Source organism: Staurois parvus, unplaced genomic scaffold, assembly GCF_062004578.1.
Source record: "Staurois parvus isolate SC_StPar_1 unplaced genomic scaffold, SC_StPar_1.0 ptg001379l, whole genome shotgun sequence".
NCBI classification, from domain to species: Eukaryota; Metazoa; Chordata; class Amphibia; order Anura; family Ranidae; genus Staurois; species Staurois parvus.
The window spans coordinates 24,114-50,906 of record NW_028319175.1 but is presented as its reverse complement, the minus strand read 5'-3'; the positions used below and the strand labels follow the sequence as shown (position 1 = coordinate 50,906).

General features: G+C 49.6%; 1 protein-coding gene across 1 annotated transcript in view; it reads right to left on the bottom strand.

Moving 5' to 3' along the window:
• Positions 1 to 26,793, bottom strand: part of LOC149436322 (uncharacterized) — a 64,656-nt gene that overhangs the window by 24,697 nt on the left and 13,166 nt on the right. The window contains exons 3-4 of the mRNA XM_089661727.1: positions 25,620 to 25,690; positions 19,897 to 19,992 (exon numbers count right to left, since the gene is read on the bottom strand). Coding sequence (XP_089517853.1) covers positions 19,897 to 19,992; positions 25,620 to 25,690 — 167 coding nt within the window. The remainder of the gene's footprint in view (positions 1 to 19,896; positions 19,993 to 25,619; positions 25,691 to 26,793) is intronic.

Below are 26,793 nucleotides of genomic sequence, written 5' to 3'. Positions count from 1 at the left end.
TTTTCATGAGCTGTAAGCCATAATCATCACAATGATGACAAATCACGGCTGGAACTATCTTGCTTTGCATGGAATGAGTCTCATATATTAGTGTCACCTTTTATGCTGCTGCACTGAAATCAATGAATGAATGAATGAATGCACCAGATTCTCATTGTTCCAGTTTCACCTGTATATCACAGCCTCCTATCCTCTCCTCTGTATCGGAGCCTCCCATCCTCTCCTCTATATCGGAGCCTCCCATCCTCTCCTCTGTATCGGAGCCTCCCATCCTCTCCCCTGTATCGGAGCCTCCCATCCTCTCCTCTGTATCGGAGCCTCCTATCCTCTCTTCTATAACAGAGCCTCCTATCCTCTCTCCTCTATATCGGAGCCTCCTATCATCTCCTGTATATCAGAGCCTCCTATCCTCTCCTGTATATCGGAGCCACCTATCCTCTCTCCTATATCGGAGCCTCCTATCCTCTCCTCTGTATCGGAGCCTCCTATCCTCTCCTGTATATCGGAGCCTCCTATCCTCTCCTGTATATCGGAGCCTCCTATCCTCTCTTCTATATCAGAGCCACCTATACTCTCCTCTGTATCGCAGCCTCCTATCCTCTCCTGTATATTGGAGCCTCCTATCCTCTCTCCTATATTGGAGCCACCTATCCTCTCTCCTATATCGGAGCCTCCTATCCTCTCCTCTCCTCTGTATCGCAGCCTCCTATCCTCTCCTGTATATTGGAGCCTCCTATCCTCTCTCCTATATTGGAGCCTCCTATCCTCTCCTCTGTATCGGAGCCTCCTATACTCTCCTCTGTATCGGAGCCTCCTATCCTCTCTCCTATATTGGAGCCTCCTATCCTCTCCTCTGTATCGCAGCCTCCTATCCTCTCCTCTGTATCGCAGCCTCCTGTCCTCTCCTCTGTCTCGCAGCCTCCTATCCTCTCCTCTGTATCGCAGCCTCCTATCCTCTCTCCTGTCTCGCAGCCTCCTATCCTCTCCTCTGTATCGCAGCCTCCTATCCTCTCCTCTGTCTCGCAGCCTCCTATCCTCTCCTCTGTCTCGCAGCCTCCTATCCTCTCCTCTGTCTCGCAGCCTCCTATCCTCTCCTCTGTCTCGCAGCCTCCTATCCTCTCCTCTGTATCGCAGCCTCCTATCCTCTCCTCTGTATCGCAGCCTCCTATCCTCTCCTGTATATCGCAGCCTCCTATCCTCTCCTCTGTCTCGCAGCCTCCTATCCCCTCCTCTGTCTCGCAGCCTCCTATCCTCTCCTGTATATCGCAGCCTCCTATCCTCTCCTCTGTCTCGCAGCCTCCTATCCTCTCCTCTGTCTCGCAGCCTCCTATCCTCTCCTCTGTATCGCAGCCTCCTATCCTCTCCTCTGTATCGCAGCCTCCTATCCTCTCCTGTATATCGCAGCCTCCTATCCTCTCCTCTGTCTCGCAGCCTCCTATCCCCTCCTCTGTCTCGCAGCCTCCTATCCTCTCCTGTATATCGCAGCCTCCTATCCTCTCCTCTGTCTCGCAGCCTCCTATCCTCTCCTCTGTATCGCAGCCTCCTATCCTCTCTCCTACTCCCTGGCAGCCTCCTATCCTCTCCTCTGTATCGCAGCCTCCTCTCCTGTATATCGCAGCCTACTCTCCTGTATATCGCAGCCTCCTATCCTCTCCTCTGTATCGCAGCCTCCTCTCCTGTATATCACAGCCTCCTATCCTCTCCTCTGTCTCGCAGCCTCCTATCCTCTCCTCTGTATCGCAGCCTCCTATCCTCTCCTCTGTATCGCAGCCTCCTCTCCTGTATATTGCAGCCTCCTATCCTCTCCTCTGTATCGCAGCCTCCTATCCTCTCCTCTGTATCGCAGCCTCCTATCCTCTCTCCTATATTGCAGCCTCCTATCCTCTCCTCTGTATCGCAGCCTCCTCTCCTGTATATCGAAGCCTCCTCTCCTGTATATTGCAGCCTCCTATCCTCTCCTCTGTATCGCAGCCTCCTCTCCTCTGTATCGCAGCCTCCTCTCCTCTGTATCGCAGCCTCCTCTCCTGTATATCGCAGCCTCCTATCCTCTCTCCTACTCCCTGGCAGCCTCCTATCCTCTCCTCTGTATCGCAGCCTCCTCTCCTCTCCTGTATATCGCAGCCTCCTATCCTCTCCTGTATATCGCAGCCTCCTATCCTCTCCTGTATCGCAGCCTCCTATCCCCTCCTCTGTATCGCAGCCTCCTCTCCTGTATATCGCAGCCTCCTCTCCTGTATATCGCAGCCTCCTATCCTCTCCTCTGTATCGCAGCCTCCTATCCTCTCCTCTGTATCGCAGCCTCCTATCCTCTCCTCTGTATCGCAGCCTCCTATCCTCTCCTGTATATCGCAGCCTCCTATCCTCTCCTGTATATCGCAGCCTCCTATCCCCTCCTCTGTATCGCAGCCTCCTCTCCTGTATATCGCAGCCTCCTCTCCTGTATATCGCAGCCTCCTATCCTCTCCTCTGTATCGCAGCCTCCTATCCTCTCCTCTGTATCGCAGCCTCCTATCCTCTCCTCTGTATCGCAGCCTCCTATCCCCTCCTCTGTATCGCAGCCTCCTCTCCTGTATATCGCAGCCTCCTCTCCTCTGTATCGCAGCCTCCTCTCCTGTATATCGCAGCCTCCTCTCCTGTATATCGCAGCCTCCTATCCTCTCTCCTGTCTCGCAGCCTCCTATCCCCTCCTCTGTATCGCAGCCTCCTCTCCTGTATATCGCAGCCTCCAATCCTCTCCTCTGTATCGCAGCCTCCTCTCCTGTATATCGCAGCCTCCAATCCTCTCCTCTGTATCGCAGCCTCCTCTCCTGTATATCGCAGCCTCCTATCCTCTCCTGTATATCGCAGCCTCCTCTCCTGTATATCGCAGCCTCCTCTCCTGTATATCGCAGCCTCCTATCCTCTCTCCTACTCCCTGGCAGCAGACCATACAGGAACCTCGTAGTCCTCCTCCATGACCAGTCCATGTCCCATCATGCAATCATAGTAACTCTGGGGATGATTGGAGCCGCGATGTGCTGATGATGAAAACGTGTTTCTTTCAGAAATGATAATTATGAACGCGGCGATGAATGATAATTAGGTCACGCTGAGCGCGAGGCCAGAACAATGGAAGAGCGGCATTCTGGGAAGGATGGAACGGGCAATACCATGTGACCTAGAACACAGAAGGTCATTACAGCCAGAATACTCGGCCCCGGCTGCCGTCCGGCCAAGATGGAGGCGGAATCGCTGCTTCAACAACAGACAACGCGGAACTCCTCAGGAGACCTCAGGAGATTTGTATATCCTGGGAGAGAACATTCCTTCACATTACTATCCACACAAAGGGGGGGCATCTTACAACAAGGGGTCTTCCTAACTCTGCAACTTATTCACACTAGCTATGGTCTCTGAAGAGCAATCTATGCTTGGATCGCTCTTCACGGAGCATGTGACAGGTGGTGAGTATTGCCTCATCACCGCTTGCTTTAAAATGGAACTATACTCACCTTCAATCCAGCGGTGTGCCATCCCGGAACCCCCCCCCCCCCCGCCAGCCGCTGACATCTTTGGTTGGCTGGCTTCTGGGTCTCGATCACAGTCATTGGCTGGGCCGAGATGATGTCACTTTTGCGTACGTACGGGAGTTCTGTCAGCTTTGGCATTATTATACAGGATTTATGGCACCAACAGTGTGCTCAGCGCTGTACAATATAACGGGAGACAATACAGATCAATACAAGAGGGATAGGAGGGCCTGATCCTGGGAGCTTACAATCTAAGAGGGAGGGGCCTGATCCTGGGAGCTTACAATCTAAGAGGGAGGGGCTGATCCTGGGAGCTTACAATCTAAGAGGGAGGGGCCTGATCCTGGGAGCTGACAATCTAAGAGGGAGGGCCTGATCCTGGAAGCTTACAATCTAAGAGGGAGGGGCTGATCCCAGGAGCTGACAATCTAAGAGGGAGGGGCTGATCCTGGGAGCTGACAATCTAAGAGGGAGGGGCTGATACTGGGAGCTGACAATCTAAGAGGGAGGGGCTGATCCTGGGAGTTTACAATCTAAGAGGGAGGGGCTGATCCTGGGAGTTTACAATCTAAAAGGGAGGGGCTGATCCTGGGAGTTTACAATCTAAGAGGGAGGGGCTGATCCTGGGAGCTTACAATCTAAGAGGGTTGGGCTGATCCCGGGAGTTTACAATCTAAGAGGGAGGGGCCTGATCCTGGGAGCTGACAATCTAAGAGGGAGGGCCTGATACTGGGAGCTGACAATCTAAGAGGGAGGGGCTGATCCTGGGAGCTTACAATCTAAGAGGGAGGGGCTGATCCTGGGAGTTTATGGGGTCAATGAGACATAATTAGTGACAGGTCCTCTTTATGGAGAGATATTAGGGGGGGGGACAATGAGACATAATTAGTGACAGGTCCTCTTTATGGAGAGATATGGGGGGGACAATGAGACATAATTAGTGACGGGTCCTCTTTATGGAGAGATATGGGGGGGGGGACGACAATGAGACATAATTAGTGACAGGTCCTCTTTATGGAGAGATATGGGGGGGGGGGGGGACAATGAGACATAATTAATGACAGGTCCTCTTTATGGAGAGATATGGGGGGGGACAATGAGACATAATTAGTGACAGGTCCTCTTTATGGAGAGATATGGGGGGGGGGGCAATGAGACATAATTAGTGACAGGTCCTCTTTATGGAGAGATATGGGGGGGGGGGACAATGAGACATAATTAGTGACGGGTCCTCTTTATGGAGAGATATGGGGGGGGGGACAATGAGACATAATTAGTGACAGGTCCTCTTTATGGAGAGATATGGGGGGGGGGGGGCAATGAGACATAATTAGTGACAGGTCCTCTTTATGGAGAGATATGGGGGGGGGGGACAATGAGACATAATTAGTGACAGGTCCTCTTTATGGAGAGATATGGGGGGGGGGGACAATGAGACATAATTAGTGACAGGTCCTCTTTATGGAGAGATATGGGGGGGGGACAATGAGACATAATTAGTGACAGGTCCTCTTTATGGAGAGATATGGGGGGGGGGGGGGGACAATGAGACATAATTAGTGACAGGTCCTCTTTATGGAGAGATATGGGGGGGACAATGAGACATAATTAGTGACAGGTCCTCTTTATGGAGAGATATGGGGGGGGACAATGAGACATAATTAGTGACAGGTCCTCTTTATGGAGAGATATGGGGGGGACAATGAGACGTAATTAGTGACAGGTCCTCTTTATGGAGAGATATGGGGGTGGGGACAATGAGACATAATTAGTGACAGGTCCTCTTTATGGAGAGATATGGGGGGGGACAATGAGACACAATTAGTGACAGGTCCTCTTTATGGAGAGATATGGGGGGGGGGACAATGAGACATAATTAGTGACAGGTCCTCTTTATGGAGAGATATGGGGGGGGACAATGAGACATAATTAGTGACAGGTCCTCTTTATGGAGAGATATGGGGGGGGTCACTGAGACATAATTAGTGACAGGTCCTCTTTATGGAGACATCGGGGGTCAATAAGACCCTCCCCCAGCCCCACCCCCACATCTCCCCTCTGCTATGTAAAGCTTTGGATGAAAAAAAAAAAGCATTCATCTAGCGCTTTAAAGAAAAAAATGGCTGGAAGGGGAAGTGACATCACTCCGGTCCTCCAAGGCCATAGAGATGGGTGGAGGCCATCTTTCCTTCACTCATCTCTATGCCCAGTGCCGGGATCGATGTATTCTCAGGTAAGGCTGAAAACTACCGAGCGGTGACTGGTGGGTGGCGGTGAGGGGGCGGGGTTTTTTTAGACACCTGTATTGGTGCTTTTTTTTTTCATTACGGCCAAAAGGATTGTTTTTGGCCGAAACGTTTTAGCCACCGAAATTTCGGTGCATCCCTAATAGCCGCAGAAGGGGCCAGCCTGACGTCATCGCGCATGACTTCATTTTCTGACTTAAGTTCGAATTTAAATTCAGGGCATGCCGTGAATGATAACGGTCACGTTAGATCTCTCCCTCAACTGAAGTGTCAGAGCCATCAAATGGCTGGGGTCAGAGATAATCACATGCGCAGCGCCATGGCAACTGAAGTGTCAGAGCCATCAAATGGCTGGGGTCAGAACTGATCACGTGTGCAGCGCCATGGCAACTGAAGTGTTAGAGCCATCAAATGGCTGGGGTCAGAACTGACCACATGCGCAGCGCCATGGCAACTGAAGTGTCAGAGCCATCAAATGGCTGGGGTCAGAACTGATCACGTGTAGCACCATGGCAACTGACGTGTCAGAGCCATCAAATGGCTGGGGTCAGAACTGATCACGTGTAGGACCATGGCAACTGAAGTGTTAGAGCCATCAAATGGCTGGGGTCAGAACAGATCACATGTGCGGCGCCATGGCAACTGAAGTGTCAGAGCCATCAAATGGCTGGGGTCAGAACTGATCACATGTGCAGCGCCAAGGCAACTGAAGTGTCAGAGCCATCAAATGGCTGGGGTCAGAACAGATGACATGTGCAGCGCCATGGCAACTGAAGTGTCAGAGCCATCAAATAGCTGGAGTCAGAACAGATCACATGTGCAGCGCCAAGGCAACTGAAGTGTCAGAGCCATCAAATGGCTGGAGTCAGAACTGATCACGTGTAGCACCATGGCAACTGAAGTGTCAGAGCCATCAAATGGCTGGAGTCAGAACTGATCACATGTGCAGCGCCATGGCAACTGAAGTGTCAGAGCCATTAAATAGCTGGAGTCAGAACTGATCACATGTGCAGCGCCATGGCAACTGAAGTGTCAGAGCCATCAAATGGCTGGGGTCAGAACTGATCACATGTGCAGCGCCATGGCAACTGAAGTGTCAGAGCCATCAAATGGCTGGGGTCAGAACTGATCACATGTGCAGCGCCATGGCAACTGAAGTGTCAGAGCCATCAAATGGCTGGGGTCAGAACTGATCACATGTGTAGCACCATGGCAACTGAAGTGTCAGAGCCATCAAATGGCTGGGGTCAGAACTGATCACATGTGCAGCGCCATGGCAACTGCAGATCAAACAGAGGCCAAGATGGCAGCTTCCTTGGCTGTAGGTGGGTTTAGTTCCGTTTTGAGGCCCGAAGAGATACAGGCATGTGAGGAGCGACTCGGCTGGGTACAAGTTCCCCGTTGATGAAAACTTGGACTGGGGTCATCGAGTTACTTTGTCCTTTTTAATTGAATCCTGAAAAGGGTCCGTTCTTCCACCGGTCCCACCACACCTGGACTGGTATCCAGAGGAAAGGGACATTTCCTGCTGTGCTCGCCTGAACGTTTGTCTTTTTTTTTTGTGAAAATGCAAATATTCCGCTTCTCACGGTATTCCAAAGACGGCCTGAAGATAGCAGGAGGCTTGTTAAGAAAGTGATATTTTGCGTTCCCCGAGAGGAGGACATCGCCAGGTCAAGATCACCGTTCTGCGGAAAGAGTTTTGGGTTTGAAAGAGAGAAGATGAAGAAAGTTCAGAAAACGCTGAGCCGCCAGAGAATTCCTCTCATGTCCTCCATGTGATAGGAAATGCTGCTAAAAGCCAACTTACAAAAACTGCCAGATCTGACCAGTAAAACAAAAATATCATTCCGAGCTTCAAACGCCCAACAAGGGAATCGCTAGGAATCCATTACCAAGGGAGCAAAAAATGCCGAATTCTTTAACCACTTGTCTACCAAGGTATGTACTCGATTACTCACCGACTGCAATACGGACAGTGAAGGAAAGAAGGATTTGATCCCCTTCACAAAACATGACTTAGTACTTGGTGGCCAATCCCTTGTTGGCAATCACAGAGGTCAGACGTTTCCTGGAGTTGGCCCCCAGGTTCGCACACATCTCAGGAGGGATTTTGGCCCACTCCTCTTGGCAGATCCTCTAAAAGTCATTAAGGTTTGGTGGCTGACGTTTGGCAACTTGAACTTTCAGCTCCCTCCACAGATTTTCAATCGGATGAAGGTGTGGAGACTGGCTAGGCCACTCCAGGACCTTAATGTGCTTCTTCTTGAGCCGCTCCTTTGTTGCCTTGGCCGTGTGTTTTGGGTCATTGTCATGCTGGAAAACCCATCCACCACCCATTTACAATGCCCTGGCTGAGGGAAGAAGGTTCTCACCCAAGATTTGAGGGTACCTTGCCCCATCCATCGTCCCTTTGATGCGGTGCAGTTGTCCTGTCCCCTTAGCAGAAACCCCCCCCAAAGCCGAATGTTTCCACCAACATGTTTCACAGTTGGGATGGTGTTCTTGGGGTCATAGGCAGCATTCCTCCTCCTCCAAACACGGTGAGTTGAGTTGATGCCAAAGAGCTGGATTTTAATCTCCTCTGACCACAACACTTCCCACCAGTCCTCCTCGGCATCATTCAGATGTTCAGTGGCAGACTTCAGACGGGCCTGGACATGTGCTTTCTTGAGCAGAGGGACCGTGCGGGCACTGCAGGATTTCAGTCCTTGTCGGCGTAGTGTGTTACCAATTGTTTTCTTGGTGACTGTGGTCCCAGCTGCCTGGAGATCATTGACAAGATCCTCACGTGTAGTTCTGGGATGATTCCTCACTGTTCTCATGATCATTGACACTCCACGAGGTGAGATCTTGCATGGTGCACCAGACCTAGGGAGACTGACACTTGTTTTGTGTTTCTTCCATTTGTGAATGATTGCACCAACTGTTGTCACCTTCTCACCAAGCTGCTTGGCCATAGTTTGGTAGCCCAGTCCAGCCTTGTGTAGGTCTACCATCTTGTCCCTGACATCCTTGGACAGCTCTTTGGTCTTTGCCATGGTGGAGAGTTTGGAATCTGATGGTTTGATGGCTCCTGTGGACAGGTGTCTTTTATACAGGTAACACAATGAGATTAGCAGCACTCCCTTTAAGAGACTGCTTGTAATCTCAGCTTGTTACCTGTATGAGAGACACCTGGGAGCCAGAAATCCTGCTGAATGATAGGGGATCAAATCCTTCTTTCCCTCATGAACATGCAGATCCGTCATCATTTGTTAGACGCATTTCTGCTGAATTTGTTGTTGTATTCTGTCTCTCAGTGTTACAGCGAACATTCCATTGTTAGACCGATCGTTTCTGTGTGAGGGGCGAACATTCCATTGTTAGACCGATCGTTTCTGTGTGAGGGGCGAACATTCCATTGTTAGACCGATCATTTCTTTGTGAGGGGCGAACATTCCATTGCTAGACCGATCATTTCTGTGTGAGGGGCGAACATTCCATTGTTAGACCGATCATTTCTGTGTGAGGGGCGAACATTCCATTGTTAGACCGATCGTTTCTGTGTGAGGGGCGAACATTCCATTGTTAGACCGATCATTTCTGTGTGAGGGGCGAACATTCCATTGTTAGACCGATCATTTCTGTGTGAGGGGCGAACATTCCATTGTTAGACCGATCATTTGTGTGAGGGGCAAACATTCCATTGTTAGACCGATCATTTCTGTGTGAGGGGCGAACATTCCATTGTTAGACCGATCATTTCTGTGTGAGGGGCGAACATTCCATTGTTAGACCGATCATTTCTGTGTGAGGGGCAAACATTCAGCATCAGCAGGGGAGCAAATACACATTTCCTGCACTGTATACGTCGCGGCTTTCAAGTGGTTTCCGGGGTTGTGGCTGAAGCTATCAGTCATAACCCTGTTGGGTTTTATTTCAGCGGGCGATTCTGTTTCTCATAAAAGTGATCTGAGCGCTGGATCACAGCCAGTGAGAAATACTGTGAGAGCTGTGATTGGTCACAGCCTGTCACATGGTAAAAGGCTGTTGTGAATGGCCCTGTACCATGTGACCTCTGTGATCATTCACAGATTTCACATGTAGTAAGCAATGATGTCAGGAAGTGACATCTTGCTTACTACTATTCATGTGATCGCTGATTGACCAATCAGTGATCACATGATCTGGACCTCGCACAGCGATTGGTCCGTACAGCGATTGGTGTTCCGCTGTGTCCGGAGGACACAGTAAGCACTGGATCGCAGTGCTGCGCGCTCCCAGGGAGCGTGCACAGGTAGGGAAGCGGGATGACGTTTATAAATGGCCACCCGCTCCTGCACTGCTCCTGTCCGGATGTTTATGTACAATGGCCTAACAGGAAGTGGTTAAAGTGTATTTTTTTTCCCAAAAAAAATTGTGCTTGAAAAATCGCTACGCAAATACCTTGTGACATAAAAAACTGCAAAACCCACCAATTTATTCTCTAGTGCCTCTCCTTTAAAAAAATATATATATAATGTTTGGGGGTTTTAACCACTTCCTGTCCGGACACTTTTACCCCCTTCCTGTCCCGGCAATTTTCAGCTTTCAGCACTATCACACTTTGAATGACAATTGCGCGGTCATGCAACACTGTACCCATATGACATTTTTTACCATTTTTTTGAGACAGATAAAGCTTTATTTTGGTGGTATTTATTCACCGCTGGGATTTTTATTTTTTTTACTATGTAAATGAAAAAGTCCAAAAATTTTGGAAAAAAGTGTAACATTTTAATAAAATTTTGCAAATAAATAATATTTCATCCTAAATCTTGGCCAAAATTTATTCCGTTATTTAGTAAAAAAAAAAAATCCAAATTAGTTTATAACCAAAAATTATAATTTTTAAACATTTTTTTTTTACATTTTTATTTTATTTTTTTTATATTATTTTTTATTATTTTTTTTTTTTTTACATACTGTCACCCTAGCAGTACAGTCGCCATGGTGACACTGTACTACTTGTGGGGGGTGATGAAGATTTTTTTTTTTTTTTTTTTTACACTGATTGCTTTTACACCCATATAGGATGTAAAAGCAATCATTTCTCTTTCTCTCTGTCTGCATTCTTGCAGTCATTGAGAAATACTGTGTGAGCTGTGATTGGTCACAGCTTGTCACATGGTACAAGGCTGTTGTGAATAGCCCTGTACCATGTGATCTCTGTGATCATTCACAGATTTCACACGTAGTAAGCAATGATGTCACAAGTGACATCTTGCTTACTACTTTGCATGTGATCACTGATTCGCCAATCAGTGATCACATGACCGGGACCTCGTACAGAGGTCCCGTCCGACGATCGGTGTTTCACTGTGTCCGGAGGACACAGCGGACACCGGATCACGGTGGTGCGCGCTCCTAGGGAGGGAGCGTGGTTGTACGGCACGCCATTCATTATGAAGCCCCCTAATGGACCGCGGCATTACAGCACACAAGACATCCACATTTCCCCGATTTCTCACAGTGCGCAGAGGCTGATGTGTGACCGGTTATTCGGAGATCATTCTCGGCTTCTCCTTCTACAGACAGCCTGAAGATAGCAGAGGGCTTGTTAAGAAAATGATCTTGTGCGTTCCCCAATAAAAAGACGCCGTCGGGTCAGAGCTCATCGTTCCACTGAAGGAGTTTTGGGTTTGAAAGAGAGAAGATGAAGAAAGTTCACAAATGCTGAGCCACCAGAGAATTCCTCTCATGTCCTCCGTGTGATAGAAAATGCTGCGAAAAGCTGCAAAGTTACAAAATTGCTGCTTCTGACCAGATTAGGAAAAAAAAAAAAGTGTTATGAGTTGTAAAAGGCCCACATTAGTCGTTCCATTACAGATCCATGGGATGGGATGGGTCATCGGTGTATTATAAATGATAGAGACAGAATATTAACCAAAAATCCAGAAACAACACGATAAATATGATAGAAATGGAGTTTCAGTTCAGGGAGTACAATAAGTATTGGATCCCCGAGCAAAACCTTAGTAGTTGGTGGAGGAACCCTTGGTGAGCACAGAGGTGAGACGTTCCTTGTAGTTGGTGGAGGAACCTTGTTGGTGAGCACAGAGGTGAGACGTTCCTTGTAGTTGGAGGAGGAACCCTTGTTGGTGAGCACAGAGGTGAGACGTTCCTTGTAGTTGGTGGAGGAACCCTTGTTGGTGAGCACAGAGGTGAGACGTTCCTTGTAGTTGGTGGAGGAACCCTTGTTGGTGAGCACAGAGGTGAGATGTTCCTTGTAGTTGGTGAAGGAACCCTTGTTGGTGAGCACAGAGGTGAGACGTTCCTTGTAGTTGGTGGAGGAACCCTTGTTGGCGAGCACAGAGGTGAGACGTGTCTTGTAGTTGGTGGAGGAACCCTTGATGCTGAACACAGAGGTGAGATGTTCCTTGTAGTTGGAGGAGGAACCCTTGTTGGTGAGCACAGAGGTGAGACGTTCCTTGTAGTTGGAGGAGGAACCCTTGTTGGTGAGCACAGAGGTCAGAGGTTCCTTGTAGTTGGTGGAGGAACCCTTGTTGGTGAGCACAGAGGTCAGACGTTTCTTGTAGTTGGTGGCGGAACCCTTGTTGGTGAGCACAGAGGTGAGACGTTTCTTGTAGTTGGTGGAGGAACCCTTGTTGGTGAGCACAGAGGTGAGACGTTTCTTGTAGTTGGTGGAAGAACCCTTGTTGGCGTGCACAGAGGTGAGACGTCCCTTGTAGTTAGTGGAGGAACCCTTGTTGGTGAGCACAGAGGTCAGACGTTTCTTGTAGTTAGTGGAGGAACCCTTGTTGGTGAGCATAGAGGTGAGATGTCTCTTGTATTTGGTGGAGGAACCCTTGTTGGTGAGCACAGAGGTGAGACGTTCCTTGTAGTTGGTAGAGGAACCGTTGTTGGTGAGCACAGAGGTGAGACGTCTCTTGTAGTTGGTGGAGGAACCCTTGTTGGTGAGCACAGAGGTGAGACGTGTCTTGTAGTTGGTGGAGGAACCCTTGTTGGAGAGCACAGAGGTGAGACGTTCCTTGTAGTTAGTGGAGGAACCCTTGTTGGAGAGCACAGAGGTGAGACGTTCCTTGTAGTTAGTGGAGGAACCCTTGTTGGTGAGCACAGAGGTCAGACGTCTCTTGTAGTTGGTGGAGGAACCCTTGTTGGCGAGCACAGAGGTGAGACGTTTATTGTAGTTGGTGGAGGAACCCTTGTTGGTGAGCACAGAGGTGAGACGTTTATTGTAGTTGGTGGAGGAACCCTTGTTGGTGAGCAGAGGTGAGACGTCCCTTGTAGTTGGTGGAGGAACCTTTATTGGTGAGCACAGAGGTGAGACGTTTCTTGTAGTTGGTGGAGGAACCCTTGTTGGCGAGCACAGAGGTGAGACGTCCCTTGTAGTTGGTGGAAGAACCCTTGTTGGCGAGCACAGAGGTCAGACGTTTCTTGTAGTTAGTGGAGGAACCCTTGTTGGTGAGCACAGAGGTGAGACGTCTCTTGTAGTTGGTGGAGGAACCCTTGTTGGTGAGCACAGAGGTGAGACGTTCCTTGTAGTTGGTGGAGGAACCGTTGTTGGTGAGCACAGAGGTGAGACGTCTCTTGTAGTTGGTGGAGGAACCCTTGTTGGTGAGCACAGAGGTGAGACGTTTCTTGTAGTTGGTGGCGGAACCCTTGTTGGTGAGCACAGAGGTGAGACGTTCCTTGTAGTTGGTGGAGGAACCCTTGTTGGTGAGCACAGAGGTGAGACGTCTCTTGTAGTTGGTGGAAGAACCCTTGTTGGCGAGCACAGAGGTGAGACGTCCCTTGTAGTTAGTGGAGGAACCCTTGTTGGTGAGCACAGAGGTCAGACGTTTCTTGTAGTTAGTGGAGGAACCCTTGTTGGTGAGCACAGAGGTGAGATGTCTCTTGTATTTGGTGGAGGAACCCTTGTTGGTGAGCACAGAGGTAAGACGTTTATTGTAGTTGGTGGAGGAACCCTTGTTGGTGAGCACAGAGGTGAGACGTTTCTTGTAGTTGGTGGAGGAACCCTTGTTGGTGAGCAGAGGTGAGACGTCCCTTGTAGTTGGTGGAGGAACCTTTATTGGTGAGCACAGAGGTGAGACGTTTCTTGTAGTTGGTGGAGGAACCCTTGTTGGCGAGCACAGAGGTGAGACGTCTCTTGTAGTTGGTGGAAGAACCCTTGTTGGCGAGCACAGAGGTCAGACGTTTCTTGTAGTTGGTGGAGGAACCCTTGTTGGTGAGCACAGAGGTGAGACGTTCCTTGTAGTTGGTAGAGGAACTGTTGTTGGTGAGCACAGAGGTGAGACGTCTCTTGTAGTTGGTGGAGGAACCCTTGTTGGTGAGCACAGAGGTGAGACGTGTCTTGTAGTTGGTGGAGGAACCCTTGTTGGCGAGCACAGAGGTGAGACGTTTCTTGTAGTTGGTTCCCAGGTCGGCATACATCTCAGGACGGATTTTGTTTCACTCTTCTTTACAGATCTTCTCTAAATCCTTAAGGTTTCTTGGCTGTCGCTTGGCAACTCGAAGTTTCAGTTCCCTCCATAAATGTTCTATAGGATTGAGGTCTGGAGACGGGTAAGGCCACTCCATGACCTTAATGTGCTTCTTCTTGAGCCACTCCTTTATTGATTTGCCAGAAGGTTTGGGTCATTGTCATGCTGGAAGACCCATCCACGACCCATCTTCAGTGTTCTGGAAGGGAAGAAGGTTCTCATCCAAGATTATAAAATACGTTGCCCCGTCCATTGGCCCCTCAATGCAGCAAAGTCTTCCTGTCCCCTTAGCAGAGAAACAGCCCCAAAGCATAATGTTTGCACCTCAGTGCTTGACTGTAGGGATGGTGTTCCGGGGGTCATAGTCAGCATTTCTCTTCCTCCAAACATGGCGAGTCAAGTTAATGCCAAAGAGCTCAATTTTGGTCTCATCTGACCACAACACTTTCTCCCAATCCTTCTCTGAATCATTTAGATGTTTGTTGGCAAACTTCAGATGGGTCTGTGCATGTGCCTTCTTGAGGAAGGGACCTTGCGGGTGCTGCAGGATTTGAATCAATGGAGACGTATTGTGTGACCAATGGTTTGTTTGGTGACTGTGGTCCCAACTGCCTTGAGATCATTCATAAGCTCCTCCCGTATAGTTCTGGGCTGATCCCTCACTTTTCTCATGACCATCCTTACCCCATGAGGTGAAATCCTGCATGGAGCTCCAGAATGAGGAGGGTGATTGAGGGTTAGTTTGTATTTCTTTCATTTGCGAATATCGCTCCAACAGTTGTCTCCTCCTCACCAAGCTTCTTGCCGAAGGTCTTGTAGCCCATTCCAGCCTTGTGCAGGTCTACAATCTTGTCCCCGACGTCCTCTGACAGCTCTTTGGTCATGCCCACGGTGGTGAGGTTTGAATGGCAGAAGGCGATACTGTGGACAGGTATCTTTTATACACATAATGTGTTGTCGTTAGGAGCGCCTTCTTACAGTGACAGGACTGATCTGTGTACCACATGAGCTCTTCGCCAGTCTGTGGGAGCCACAATCATTGTTGGTTGGTAGGGGATCAAATACTAATTTTACTCACCGAACTGCAACTCCATTTATAACATTTTTTATTGCGTTGTTTCTGGATTTTAGTTTGATATTCTATCTCCATCATTTATATACACCGAGGATACAAATCATAGACCCTTCATTTCCTTATAAGTGGGCAAACTTGCACCATCTGCTGGGGATCAAATCATTCTTTTCCCCCTGAACATGTAACAGGATCTGGTGCAGCAGGGCTTCTCAGCTGCAGGAAACCTGTGGCAGGCGGCCTGCAAGAGGTTAAAAAGGAAAGTAGATAAAAGATAAACATTTTTCAAGCTGCATTTTTTTCAGCCCTGGAAAGATGGAAGAAGAAGTAAAACGCCGTCTTCTGCTAACGTGCATCCCGAAGGGAACTCAGCGTGAGGCCAGCAATCTCCGACTGGGAGGAACGTGATTTAAATAGACGGCCGGCTCCTTGTGACATTGGATGTCATTGCATCTCCATGCCCTGCGCCTGACAACCACCGAGAGGCGTTAAGTGCGACTACTACTCCCTGGATGGATTATCTACAGGACACTTGGATTTGAAAGGGATCAGAAGGATTATGAAGTATTAATAGATGGTGTGTGAAGAAGTAGAAGGAATAATTCATGGAAGGCGTCACACCGAGGAGACCTGTACTGACAGGAACGTGGAGGCTGCTGAAGCTGACCTTCTTGAGAATGCTGCTCGCCTGTCTGTCTCTGACTTCACTAAGGGAACCCCGATTGCTGCACTCCAGAGAGACCCGAGTAAAAGCAGCCTCAGCCCGTCCAGACCACGCCCTCCTCCGATGCGTTTCACCCTGCCCCCACCTTAGTCATAGAGCCGTGATGACGTCTTACCCCCTGCCAACATCCACGGTGAGAGACTAATGGATTCACATACAGGGAGCTGAGCGGCAATCCAAAACGTTTCATTCAGATCCAATCCATCCGGACACACACGGTCCAATGAGATCGCCAGACAAAAGTCCAAGCTAACTAACCACTTCAAGAACAGGACTACTTTATTTTATACTTTTTTGTTTACATGTAAAAAAATCTGTATTTTTTTGCTAGAAAATTACTTAAAATCCCCAAACATTATTGTTTTATTTTCATAGCAGAGGCCCTAGAGAATAAATTGGTGAGGATTGCAATTTTTATGTCACATAGTATTTGGAAAAAAAACACTTTAACCTCTTCACGCCGGCTGAACGCAAATGTGCGGCCTCCCAGTGTCCCGCCGTCACGGCAGTCACATGACCCTAAACCTCGCCCCGCCTCCCGGCTTCTGAAACCCTTAAAGGGCCGGGAGGCGCCGGCGCCAAGGGGTTAATGAATTTTATTGCATAAAAACACAATATGATACTTAATTGTTACAAATGTATAAGATGTTGTTACGCCGAGTAAATAGATACCAAACCTGCCACGCTCCAAAATTGCGCACGCCCGTGCAACAGTGACAAACTACGTACATTTTATTATCCATAGGTGACGCTTTAAAAGCTTTTGCAGGTTACCGCTTTAGATTCACAGAGGCGGTCTGGAGCAAGGATTACTGTTCTCAAACCGACGTTCACGGCGATACCTCACATTTGTGGTGCGATCCCTGTTTACGTACCAATGTGGGGCTGACTCGTGCGTTTGCCTTTGCAAGTTACAATGTATTCCCCCCCCCATGTTGTCATGTTACAATGTATCCCCCTCCCCCCCTGAGATGTCCCCCATGTTGTCATGTTACAATGTATCCCCCTCCCCCCCTGAGATGTCCCCCATGTTGTCATGTTACAATGTATTCCCCCCATGTTGTCATGTTACAATGTATTCCCCTCCCCCCTGAAATGTCCCCCATGTTGTCATGTTACAATGTATCCCCCTCCCCCCTGAAATGTCCCCCATGTTGTCATGTTACAATGTATTCCCCCTCCCCTCCTGAAATGTCCCCCATGTTGTCATGTTACAATGTATTCCCCTCCCCCCTGAAATGTCCCCCATGTTGTCATGTTACAATGTATCCCCCTCCCCCCTGAAATGTCCCCCATGTTGTCATGTTACAATGTATTCCCCCTCCCCCCTGAAATGTCCCCCATGTTGTCATGTTACAATGTATCCCCCTCCCCCCTGAAATGTCCCCCATGTTGTCATGTTACAATGTATCCCCCTCCCCCCCTGAAATGTCCCCCATGTTGTCATGTTACAATGTATCCCCCTCCCCCCTGAAATGTCCCCCATGTTGTCATGTTACAATGTATTCCCCCTCCCCCCTGAAATGCCCCCCATGTTGTCATGTTACAATGTATTCCCCTCCCCCCTGAAATGCCCCCCATGTTGTCATGTTACAATGTATCCCCCTCCCCCCTGAAATGTCCCCCATGTTGTCATGTTACAATGTATCCCCCTCCCCGCTGAAATGTCCCCCATGTTGTCATGTTACAATGTATTCCCCTCCCCCCTGAAATGTCCCCCATGTTGTCATGTTACAATGTATTCCCCCTCCCCCCTGAAATGTCCCCCATGTTGTCATGTTACAATGTATCCCCCTCCCCCCTGAAATGTCCCCCATGTTGTCATGTTACAATGAATTCCCCCTCCCCCCTGAAATGTCCCCCATGTTGTCATGTTACAATGTATCCCCCTCCCCCTGAAATGTCCCCCATGTTGTCATGTTACAATGTATTCCCCTCCCCCCTGAAATGTCCCCCATGTTGTCATGTTACAATGTATTCCCACTCCCCCTTGAAATGTCCCCCATGTTGTCATGTTACAATGTATTCCCCCTCCCCCCTGAAATGTCCCCCATGTTGTCATGTTACAATGTATTCCCCCTCCCCCCCTGAAATGTCCCCCATGTTGTCATGTTACAATGTATTCCCCCTCCCCCCCTGAAATGTCCCCCATGTTGTCATGTTACAATGTATCTACAGGGATTGGATGTGATGGACTGACACAAAGTGGCACATAATTGTAAAGTGGAAGGAAAATGAGAAATGGTTTCCAACATTTGTGACCAATAAATCTGTGAGAAGTGTGGGGGACATTTGTATTCAGCCCCCTTTACTCTGACACCCCTAACTACAATCTAGTGGAACCAACTGCCTTCAGAAGTCACCTAATCAGTACATAGAGTCCCCCTGTGTGTCATGTGATCTCAGTATAAATCCAGCTGTTCTGTGAAGCCCTCAGAGGTTTGTTAGAGAACATTAGTGACCAATCAGCATCATGAAGGCCGAGGAACACACCAGGCAAGTCAGGGATAAAGTTGTGGAGAGGTTTAAAGCAGGGGAGAGCAGAAATAGTGAATGCGGGGTCCGGGGAGAGCGGATATAGTGAATGCGGGGTCCGGCGGGAGCGGATATAGTGAACGCGGGGTCCGGGGAGAACGGATATAGTGAATGCGGGGTCCGGGGAGAGCGGATATAGTGAATGCGGGGTCCGGGGAGAGGGGATATAGTGAATGCGGGGTCCGGGGAGAGCGGATATAGTGAATGCGGGGTCCGGGGAGAGCGGATATAGTGAATGCGGGGTCCGGGGAGAGCGGGTATAGTGAATGCGGGGTCCGGGGAGAGCGGATATAGTGAATGCGGGGTCCGGGGAGAGCGGATATAGTGAATGCGGGGTCCGGGGAGAGCGGATATAATGAATGCGGGGTCCGGGGAGAGCGGATATAGTGAATGCGGGGTCCGGGGAGAGCGGATATAGTGAATGCCGGGTCCGGGGAGAGCGGATATAGTGAATGCGGGGTCCGGGGAGAGCGGATATAGTGAATGCGGGGTCCGGGGAGAGCGGATATAGTGAATGCGGGGTCCGGGGAGAGCGGATACAGTGAATGCGGGGTCCGGGGAGAGCGGATACAGTGAATGCGGGGTCCGGGGAGAGCGGATATAGTGAACGCGGGGTCCGGGGAGAGCGGATATAGTGAATGCGGGGTCCGGGGAGAGGGGATATAGTGAATGCGGGGTCCGGGGAGAGGGGATATAGTGAATGCGGGCTCCGGGGAGAGCGGATATAGTGAATGCGGGGTCTGGGGAGAGCGGATACAGTGAATGCGGGGTCCGGGGAGAGCGGATATAGTGAATGCGGGGTCCGGGGAGAGCGGATATAGTGAATGCGGGGTCTGGGGAGAGCGGATATAGTGAATGCGGGGTCCGGGGAGAGCGGATATAGTGAATGCGGGGTCTGGGGAGAGCGGATACAGTGAATGCGGGGTCCGGGGAGAGCGGATATAGTGAATGCGGGGTCCGGGGAGAGCGGATATAGTGAATGCGGGGTCCGGGGAGAGCGGATATAGTGAATGCGGGGTCCGGGGAGAGCGGATATAGTGAATGCGGGGTCCGGGGAGAGCGGATATAGTGAATGCGGGGTCCGGGGAGAGCGGATATAGTGAATGCGGGGTCCGGGGAGGGGATATAATGAATGCGGGGTCCGGGGAGAGCGGATATAGTGAATGCGGGGTCCCGGGAGAGCGGATATAGTGAATGCGGGGTCCGGGGAGAGGGGATATAGTGAATACGGGGTCCGGGGAGAGTGGATATAGCGAATGCGGGGTCCGGGGAGGGGATATAATGAATGTGGGGTCCGGGGAGAGCGGATATAGTGAATGTGATCCATGTTCCCATTCCCTCTTACCAGCAGACGCTCGGGCTTTGGCTCGGGACGCTCTGGTCGCCTGTGACATCGGACGCACCTTCAGCAAAGGGTTTTTAAAGGACAACGCATCACGGGCTGTGGAACAGAAGGAAACTCATTGAAGTCAGTCGGTCCTCACTGAAAATATCAATAAATAAGGAAAAAAAATAAAAAATCAAAGTAATCCAGTAATCAGTACAATGCTTTGTATCCAGTGTTATAGAACTGCGCCAACAAATTGTAGGAGAAGAGCGGAGGCAATAAGAGGCATTTATATTCCTCCTACTTTAACCATTTGCTTTCTGCCTTATAGAAGTACTGCTACAGGGGGGCACAGCTGCGCAAAATCACCAACACACACATACAGTATATATATATATACACACACAGTTGTGTTGAAAATACTAGCCGTCAGACATCACTAACCGGATCAATCACTGGTTTTGGTGGAAATGATATTTCTACATGGCAGATAATTTCCTAGCAGGTGTAGTAGAGTCATAGAAATCCAACAGACCCGACAGTCATGACATGCATGCTGCTGATTCTGTGTCATTGAATCACTCATTGAAAGGGGCGTGTTCACAATAATAGCCGTGTGGAGTTCTATTAGTGACGTCATTCATTCTTTGATAAACAGGTGGCAATTATTGCCCTTATTTAAGGAAGGAAGGCAGCAAATGTTGGACATGCTGGTTACAGTGCATTTCTCTCTGAAATTCTGAGGAAAATGGGTGGTTCCAGACATTGTTCAGAAGAACAGCGTACCTCGATTAAAAAGTTGATTGGAGGGGAAAACATATAAAGAAGTGCAGAAAATGATCGGCTGCTCAGCTAAGATGATGGCAAATGCTTTAAAATGGCAACCAAAACCTGAAAGACGAGGAAGAAAGCGAAAAACTACCATTGGAATGGATAGAAGAATAGCCAAAATGGCGCGGACTCAGCCAACAATCAGCTCCAGGAAGATGAAAGAAGGTGTGACGTTCCCTGTGAGGACTCAGCCAACAATCAGCTCCAGGAAGATGAAAGAAGGTGTGACGTTCCCTGTGAGGACTGTTACAATTAGAAGACTCCTATGTGAAGCCAAGCTATCTGCAAGAAGTCCCCGCAAAGTCCCACTGTTGGGAAAAAGACGTGTGCTGAAGAGGTTACAATCTGCCAAAGAGCACATTGACCGGCCTAAAGAGAAATGGCGCAACATTTTGTGGACTGATGAAAGTAAGATTTTTCTTTTTGGGTCTAGTGGGCGGAGACAGTTTGTCAGACGACCCCCAAACACTGAATTCAAGCCACAGTACACTGTGAAGACCGTGAAGCATGGTGGTGCAAGCATCATGATATGGGGATGTTTCTCATACTACGGTGTTGGGCCTATTTATCGCATACCAGGGATCATGGATCAGTTTGAATCCATCAGAATACTTGAAGAGGTCATGCTGCTTTATGCTGAAGAGGAAATGCCCTTGAAATGGGTGTTCCAACAAGACAACGACCCCAAACACACCAGTAAACGGGCAACATCTTGGTTCCAGACCAACAAGATGGACGTTATGGAGTGGCCAGCCCAATCCCTGCATCTTCATCCAATAGAAAACTTGTGGGGTGACATCAAAAATGCCGTTTCTGAGGCCAAACCAAAAAAACGAGAAGAACTGTGGAATGTGGTCCAATCATCCTGGGCTGGAATACCTGATCACAGGGGCCAGAAGTTGGGGGACTCCATGCAACACAGATGTACAGCAGTTCTCAGAAACAGTGCGACTACAACCAAATATTCATGAAGTCATTCAAAGGAAAGCAAAATCTTCAAACATTTCTCAGTTTATATAGTGAATGTTGGAGTTTGTAAAGAAGAATACAAACACGGCCATTTTTTTGAACAGTCTATGTCACGGTCACCCGATCGCCACCCTCAATATGCGACAATCGCTCGACCGTGACCAACATAAATACGTCACGCCCGAGGCGTCAGACCCCAGACCTTCTCACCAAATTGGTGACCGAAGGACCGGCCGATCTATAAACGTGATGTGACGCGCGTAACAATGCCACACCCAACTGCACCCTGCACAACGATTGTCCAGCTAATGGAACACAATTGACGCACCGGCAGCCTGAATGCGCTTGTTACTGGGTCGGGTTAATCACGCAACTAACCCTCTACTGCCACCACCACTTTTTGTACAGAGAAAGGGGAAACTCTCTTTATCCAATATACACTGTAATGGTTGAAAAGTCGTCTGTCCAATACGGTCACCGCAGGCCAATTGGGCAGAGGATTAAACAAACACTGTAGCGTCTCTTCAAAAGGCAGGAATTCGTGAATTGCAAGTAAGCGCTTAGAAACAGTTTAACTCTTTCAGAAAGAAAGATTTATTACTAAAAGAGTCAAACAGGTGCAATAAAATATTTACAAAGAAAATGTAACTAGATATATATATTTATATATAGAAAACAGCACAGCACAGAGATAACAGGGAGGAGTTAAAAGGTTAGGTTGCTTGCCATGTTCAGCCTTGAGGTAAGCAGATCCAAGTTGCGTAGCGGAAAGGTCTTTGATCTCCTGCTATTACGATGGTAAAATTAGGAGATCTCTTTAGCTTCCCTCAGGCCTACTGTGCTTTTTTAAAGTCCTCCAGCGGGGGGGGGGGGGGGGGGGTGTGCCTTTGAGTAACTGGCCAAACTGGCTCTGTTTAGGGAGGGATCTCGGGCGGACTCTGAATTAAAACCAATATCTTCATAATCCATGATATGAAACACAGGGGACAAACTGACTTGAGGAATGTTCATTTCATTCTGTCACCTTCGCTGTTAGGTTTTATGAGGTTACAATCTCTTCCAATTCCTGGAAGATGCTGCCTTATGTGTTGTATGATGGGGGAGCCGACACAGGTTCTGGGGTCAGGGCTCCCAATTCTGAGGAATGCTGGCCTTATCATGACGTAGGTGAGGAAAGCTACACTTTCACAGACTGCCCGGCACCGGACTAAGGATGCCTTAGCCTGCGGCTGACCCATAACCAGCACACACCACATCTGTCCCTGTGCCCCTCAGGAAGGGAGGGAGAAGGAAATAAAGGATTGAGGAATACTTCTAATAGAAAAGGGGAACTCCGCGTCCAACTCTGATGAGCAAGTTTGCTACAGTCTAATATTCACTTTTGTTCCATTTTTTCAGAGGAACAACACAAATTTGATGTATTTTTCTTCATGTTGTGATTTGGAATAGAATGTGTCGTGTTCCCAATGCATTTGTGTGGATGGAAATAAAAGCTATTAGAAGGATTTTCAGCTTTATTTACTTTTTTCAACACACTGCTATTATTTTGAACACAACTGTATATAGTTACATAGTTAGTCTGGCTGAAAAAAGACAAAAAAGTTATAATCCTACACCCACAGTTGATCCAGAGGAAGGCAAAAAAAACAGCAAAGCACGATCCAATCTGCTCCTGGAGGGGAAATATTCCTTCCTGATCCCCCGAGAGGCAATCAGATATTCCCTGGATCAACTTTCCCTATAAATGTTATATCCAGTTATATTCTGTGTATCCAAGAAAGAATCCAGGACTTTCCTACAGCAATCCACTGAGCTGGCCACACCCACCTCTGGAGGGAGTCTATTCCACATTCTCACAGCTCTTACTGTGAAGAAACCTTTCCGTGTTTGGAGATGACATTTCTTTTCCTCCAGACATAAAGAGCGCCCCCTTGTCCTCTGTGATGACCTCAGGGGGGATAACTACACCGAGTTCACTATATGAACCACTGATGTATGTATGTCATTTGCATTTCTGGGTAGGAGGCGCGCACACTGCCCTACCCGATGCGCTATTGGCGGCTGGGGATGTCAGTCGCCGATTCCCAGCCAGCACTCGGCGATCGTCGGGGCAAAGCTGAGAGAAAAGAGGTCAGTATGTAAACACAGGTCTCTCTCCTGCCAGCAAGGACATGCTGCTTTGTATCTCTGCACAGCATGTCTCCCTAGTAACACAGCACACAGGTAACCCTTTGATCGGCCCTTATGTTAACCCCTTCCTGCCCAATGCCATTAGTACAGTGTCAAGGCTTTTTATTAGCACCAATCACTGTATTGGTGTCAATGGGGATGCCAGTGGCAGTTAGTCAGTTCCCCCTCAGTGTCAGAATGCCCGCCGCAGTCCTGCTATAAGTCGCTGATCACCGCCATTACTAGTATAAAAAAGAAAATAAATCCCAGTATCTATCCCGCATATTGAATGTCGGGACTGGGGAAAGCGGATATAGTGAATGCGGGGTCCGTGGAGAGCGGATATAGGGAATGCGGGGTCCGGGGAGAGCGGATATAGGGAATGCGGGGTCCGGGGAGAGCGGATATAGGGAATGCGGGGTCCGGGGAGAGCGGATATAGGGAATGCGGGGTCCGGGGAGAGCGGATATAGTGAATGCCGGGTCCGGGGAGAGCGGATATAGTGAATGCGGGGTCCGGGGAGAGCGGATATAGTGAATGCGGGGTCCGGGGAAAGCGGATATAGTGAATGCGGGGTCCGGGGAGAGCGGATATAGGGAATGCGGGGTCCGTGGAGAGCGGATATAGTGAATGCGGGGTCCGGGGAGAGCGGATATAGGGAATGCGGGGTCCGTGGAGAGCGGATATAGGGAATGCGGGGTCCGGGGAGAGCGGATATAGGGAATGCGGGGTCCGGGGAGAGCGGATATAGGGAATGCGGGGTCCGTGGAGAGCGGATATAGGGAATGCGGGGTCCGGGGAGAGCGGATATAGTGAATGCGGGTTCCGGGGAGAGCGGATATAGTGAATGCGGGGTCCGGGGAGAGCGGATATAGTGAATGCGGGGTCCGGGGAGAGCGGATATAGTGAATGCGGGGTCCGGGGAGAGCGGATATAGTGAATGCGGGGTCCGGGGAGAGCGGATATAGTGAATGCGGGGTCCGGGGAGAGCGGATATAGTGAATGCGGGGTCTGGGGAGAGAGGATATAGTGAATGCGGGGTCCGGGGAGAGCGGATATAGTGAATGCGGGGTCCGGGGAGAGCGGATATAGGGAATGCGGGGTCCGGGGAGAGCGGATATAGTGAATGCGGGGTCCGGGGAGAGCAGATATAGTGAATGTGGGGTCCGGGGAGAGGAGATATAGGGAATGCGGGGTCCGGGGAGAGCGGATATAGTGAATGCGGGGTCCGGGGAGAGCGGATATAGTGAATGTGGGGTCCGGGGAGACCAGATATAGTGAATGCGGGGTCCGGGGAGAGCGGATATAGTGAATGCGGGGTCCGGGGAGAGCGGATATAGTGAATGCGGGGTCCGGGGAGAGCGGATATAGTGAATGCGGGGTCCGGGGAGAGCGGATATAGTGAATGCGGGGTCCGGGGAGAGCGGATACAGTGAATGCGGGGTCCGGGGAGAGCGGATATAGTGAATGCGGGGTCTGGGAAGAGCGGATATAGTGAATGCCGGGTCTGGGAAGAGCGGATATAGTGAATGCGGGGTCCGGGGAGAGCGGATATAGTGAATGCGGGGTCCGGGGAGAGCGGATATAGTGAATGCGGGGTCCGGGGAGAGCGGATATAGTGAGTGCGGGGTCCGGGGAGAGCGGATATAGTGAATGCGGGGTCTGGGAAGAGCGGATATAGTGAATGCCGGGTCTGGGAAGAGCGGATATAGTGAATGCGGGGTCCGGAAAACAACATTTAGGTCCTCGGTAATAATCAGAGCCCGCCATACCTGTGATGGGACTGGCGAACACGCCCAGGGCATGTGTATCATCAACCCATTTCACGTCAAATCCTCTCTTCCTGCAAAGAAAAGTGAGATATAAATGAAATGATTATTCCCCAGGTCGAACACTCGGGCAGCACAATGGCTCTTTACATTCATTTGGAAACTTAAAGGAGAACACCAGTTTTAAAGATGTACTTCCAGTGTGATGTGTGTAGTCTCTGTAGGTAAAGCAGAAGAGAACAGTCTTCATATTTAGAAGTGGAAACAGGAAATGACGGGGTCACCTGCCCAGCTATGCACGGGGTCACCTGCCCAGCGATGCACGGGGGTCACCTGCCCAGCGATGCACGGGGTCACCTGCCCAACAATGCACGGGGTCACCTGCCCAGCGATGCACAGGGTCACCTGCCCAACGATGCACGGGGTCGCCTGCCCAGCGATGCACGGGGTCACCTGCCTAGAGATGCACAGGGTCACCTGCCCAGCGATGCACGGGGTCACCTGCCCAGCGATGCACGGGGTCACCTGCCCAGCGATGCATGGGGTCACCTGCCCAGCGATGCACGGGGTCAGGGTGAATGCTGATTGGCTGAAGAGGATTACAAACTCCTCTGAATATTAGGTCCTCCAGAGGTAAAGTGTTTGTAAAGCAGAAATCTGCAGTGACGTCATGAAGTATTCAGACCTCCTCTACCGTTTGTCATGTTGCATTCTGCAGATTTCTCGATTCATTTTTCTCTCGTTGATCTGCACTCAGCTGCCCATAATGACAAAGTGAAAATATAATTTTAAAAATATCTGTGAATTTATGAAAAAGAAAAAAACCTCAAATTTCACATGTATTAAGTATTCAGACCCTTCACTCAGTATTGGGTTGAAGCCCCTCTGGTACAATTGCAGCCTTGAGTCTTTTTGGGGATGACTCCACAAGCTTTGCACCCCCGGATTGGGGGATTTTCTGCCATTCTTTCTGGCTCAGTCAGGTTGGATGAGGGCCATTGGTGGAAAGCCATGACCCCACAAGCTTTGCACCCCTGGATTCGGGGATTTTCTGCCATTCTTCTTGGCTCAGTCAGGTTGTATGGGGGCCGTTGGTGGACAGCCATGACTCCACAAGCTTTGCACCCCTGGATTGGGGGATTTTCGGCCATTCTTCTTGGCTTAGTTAGGTTGAATG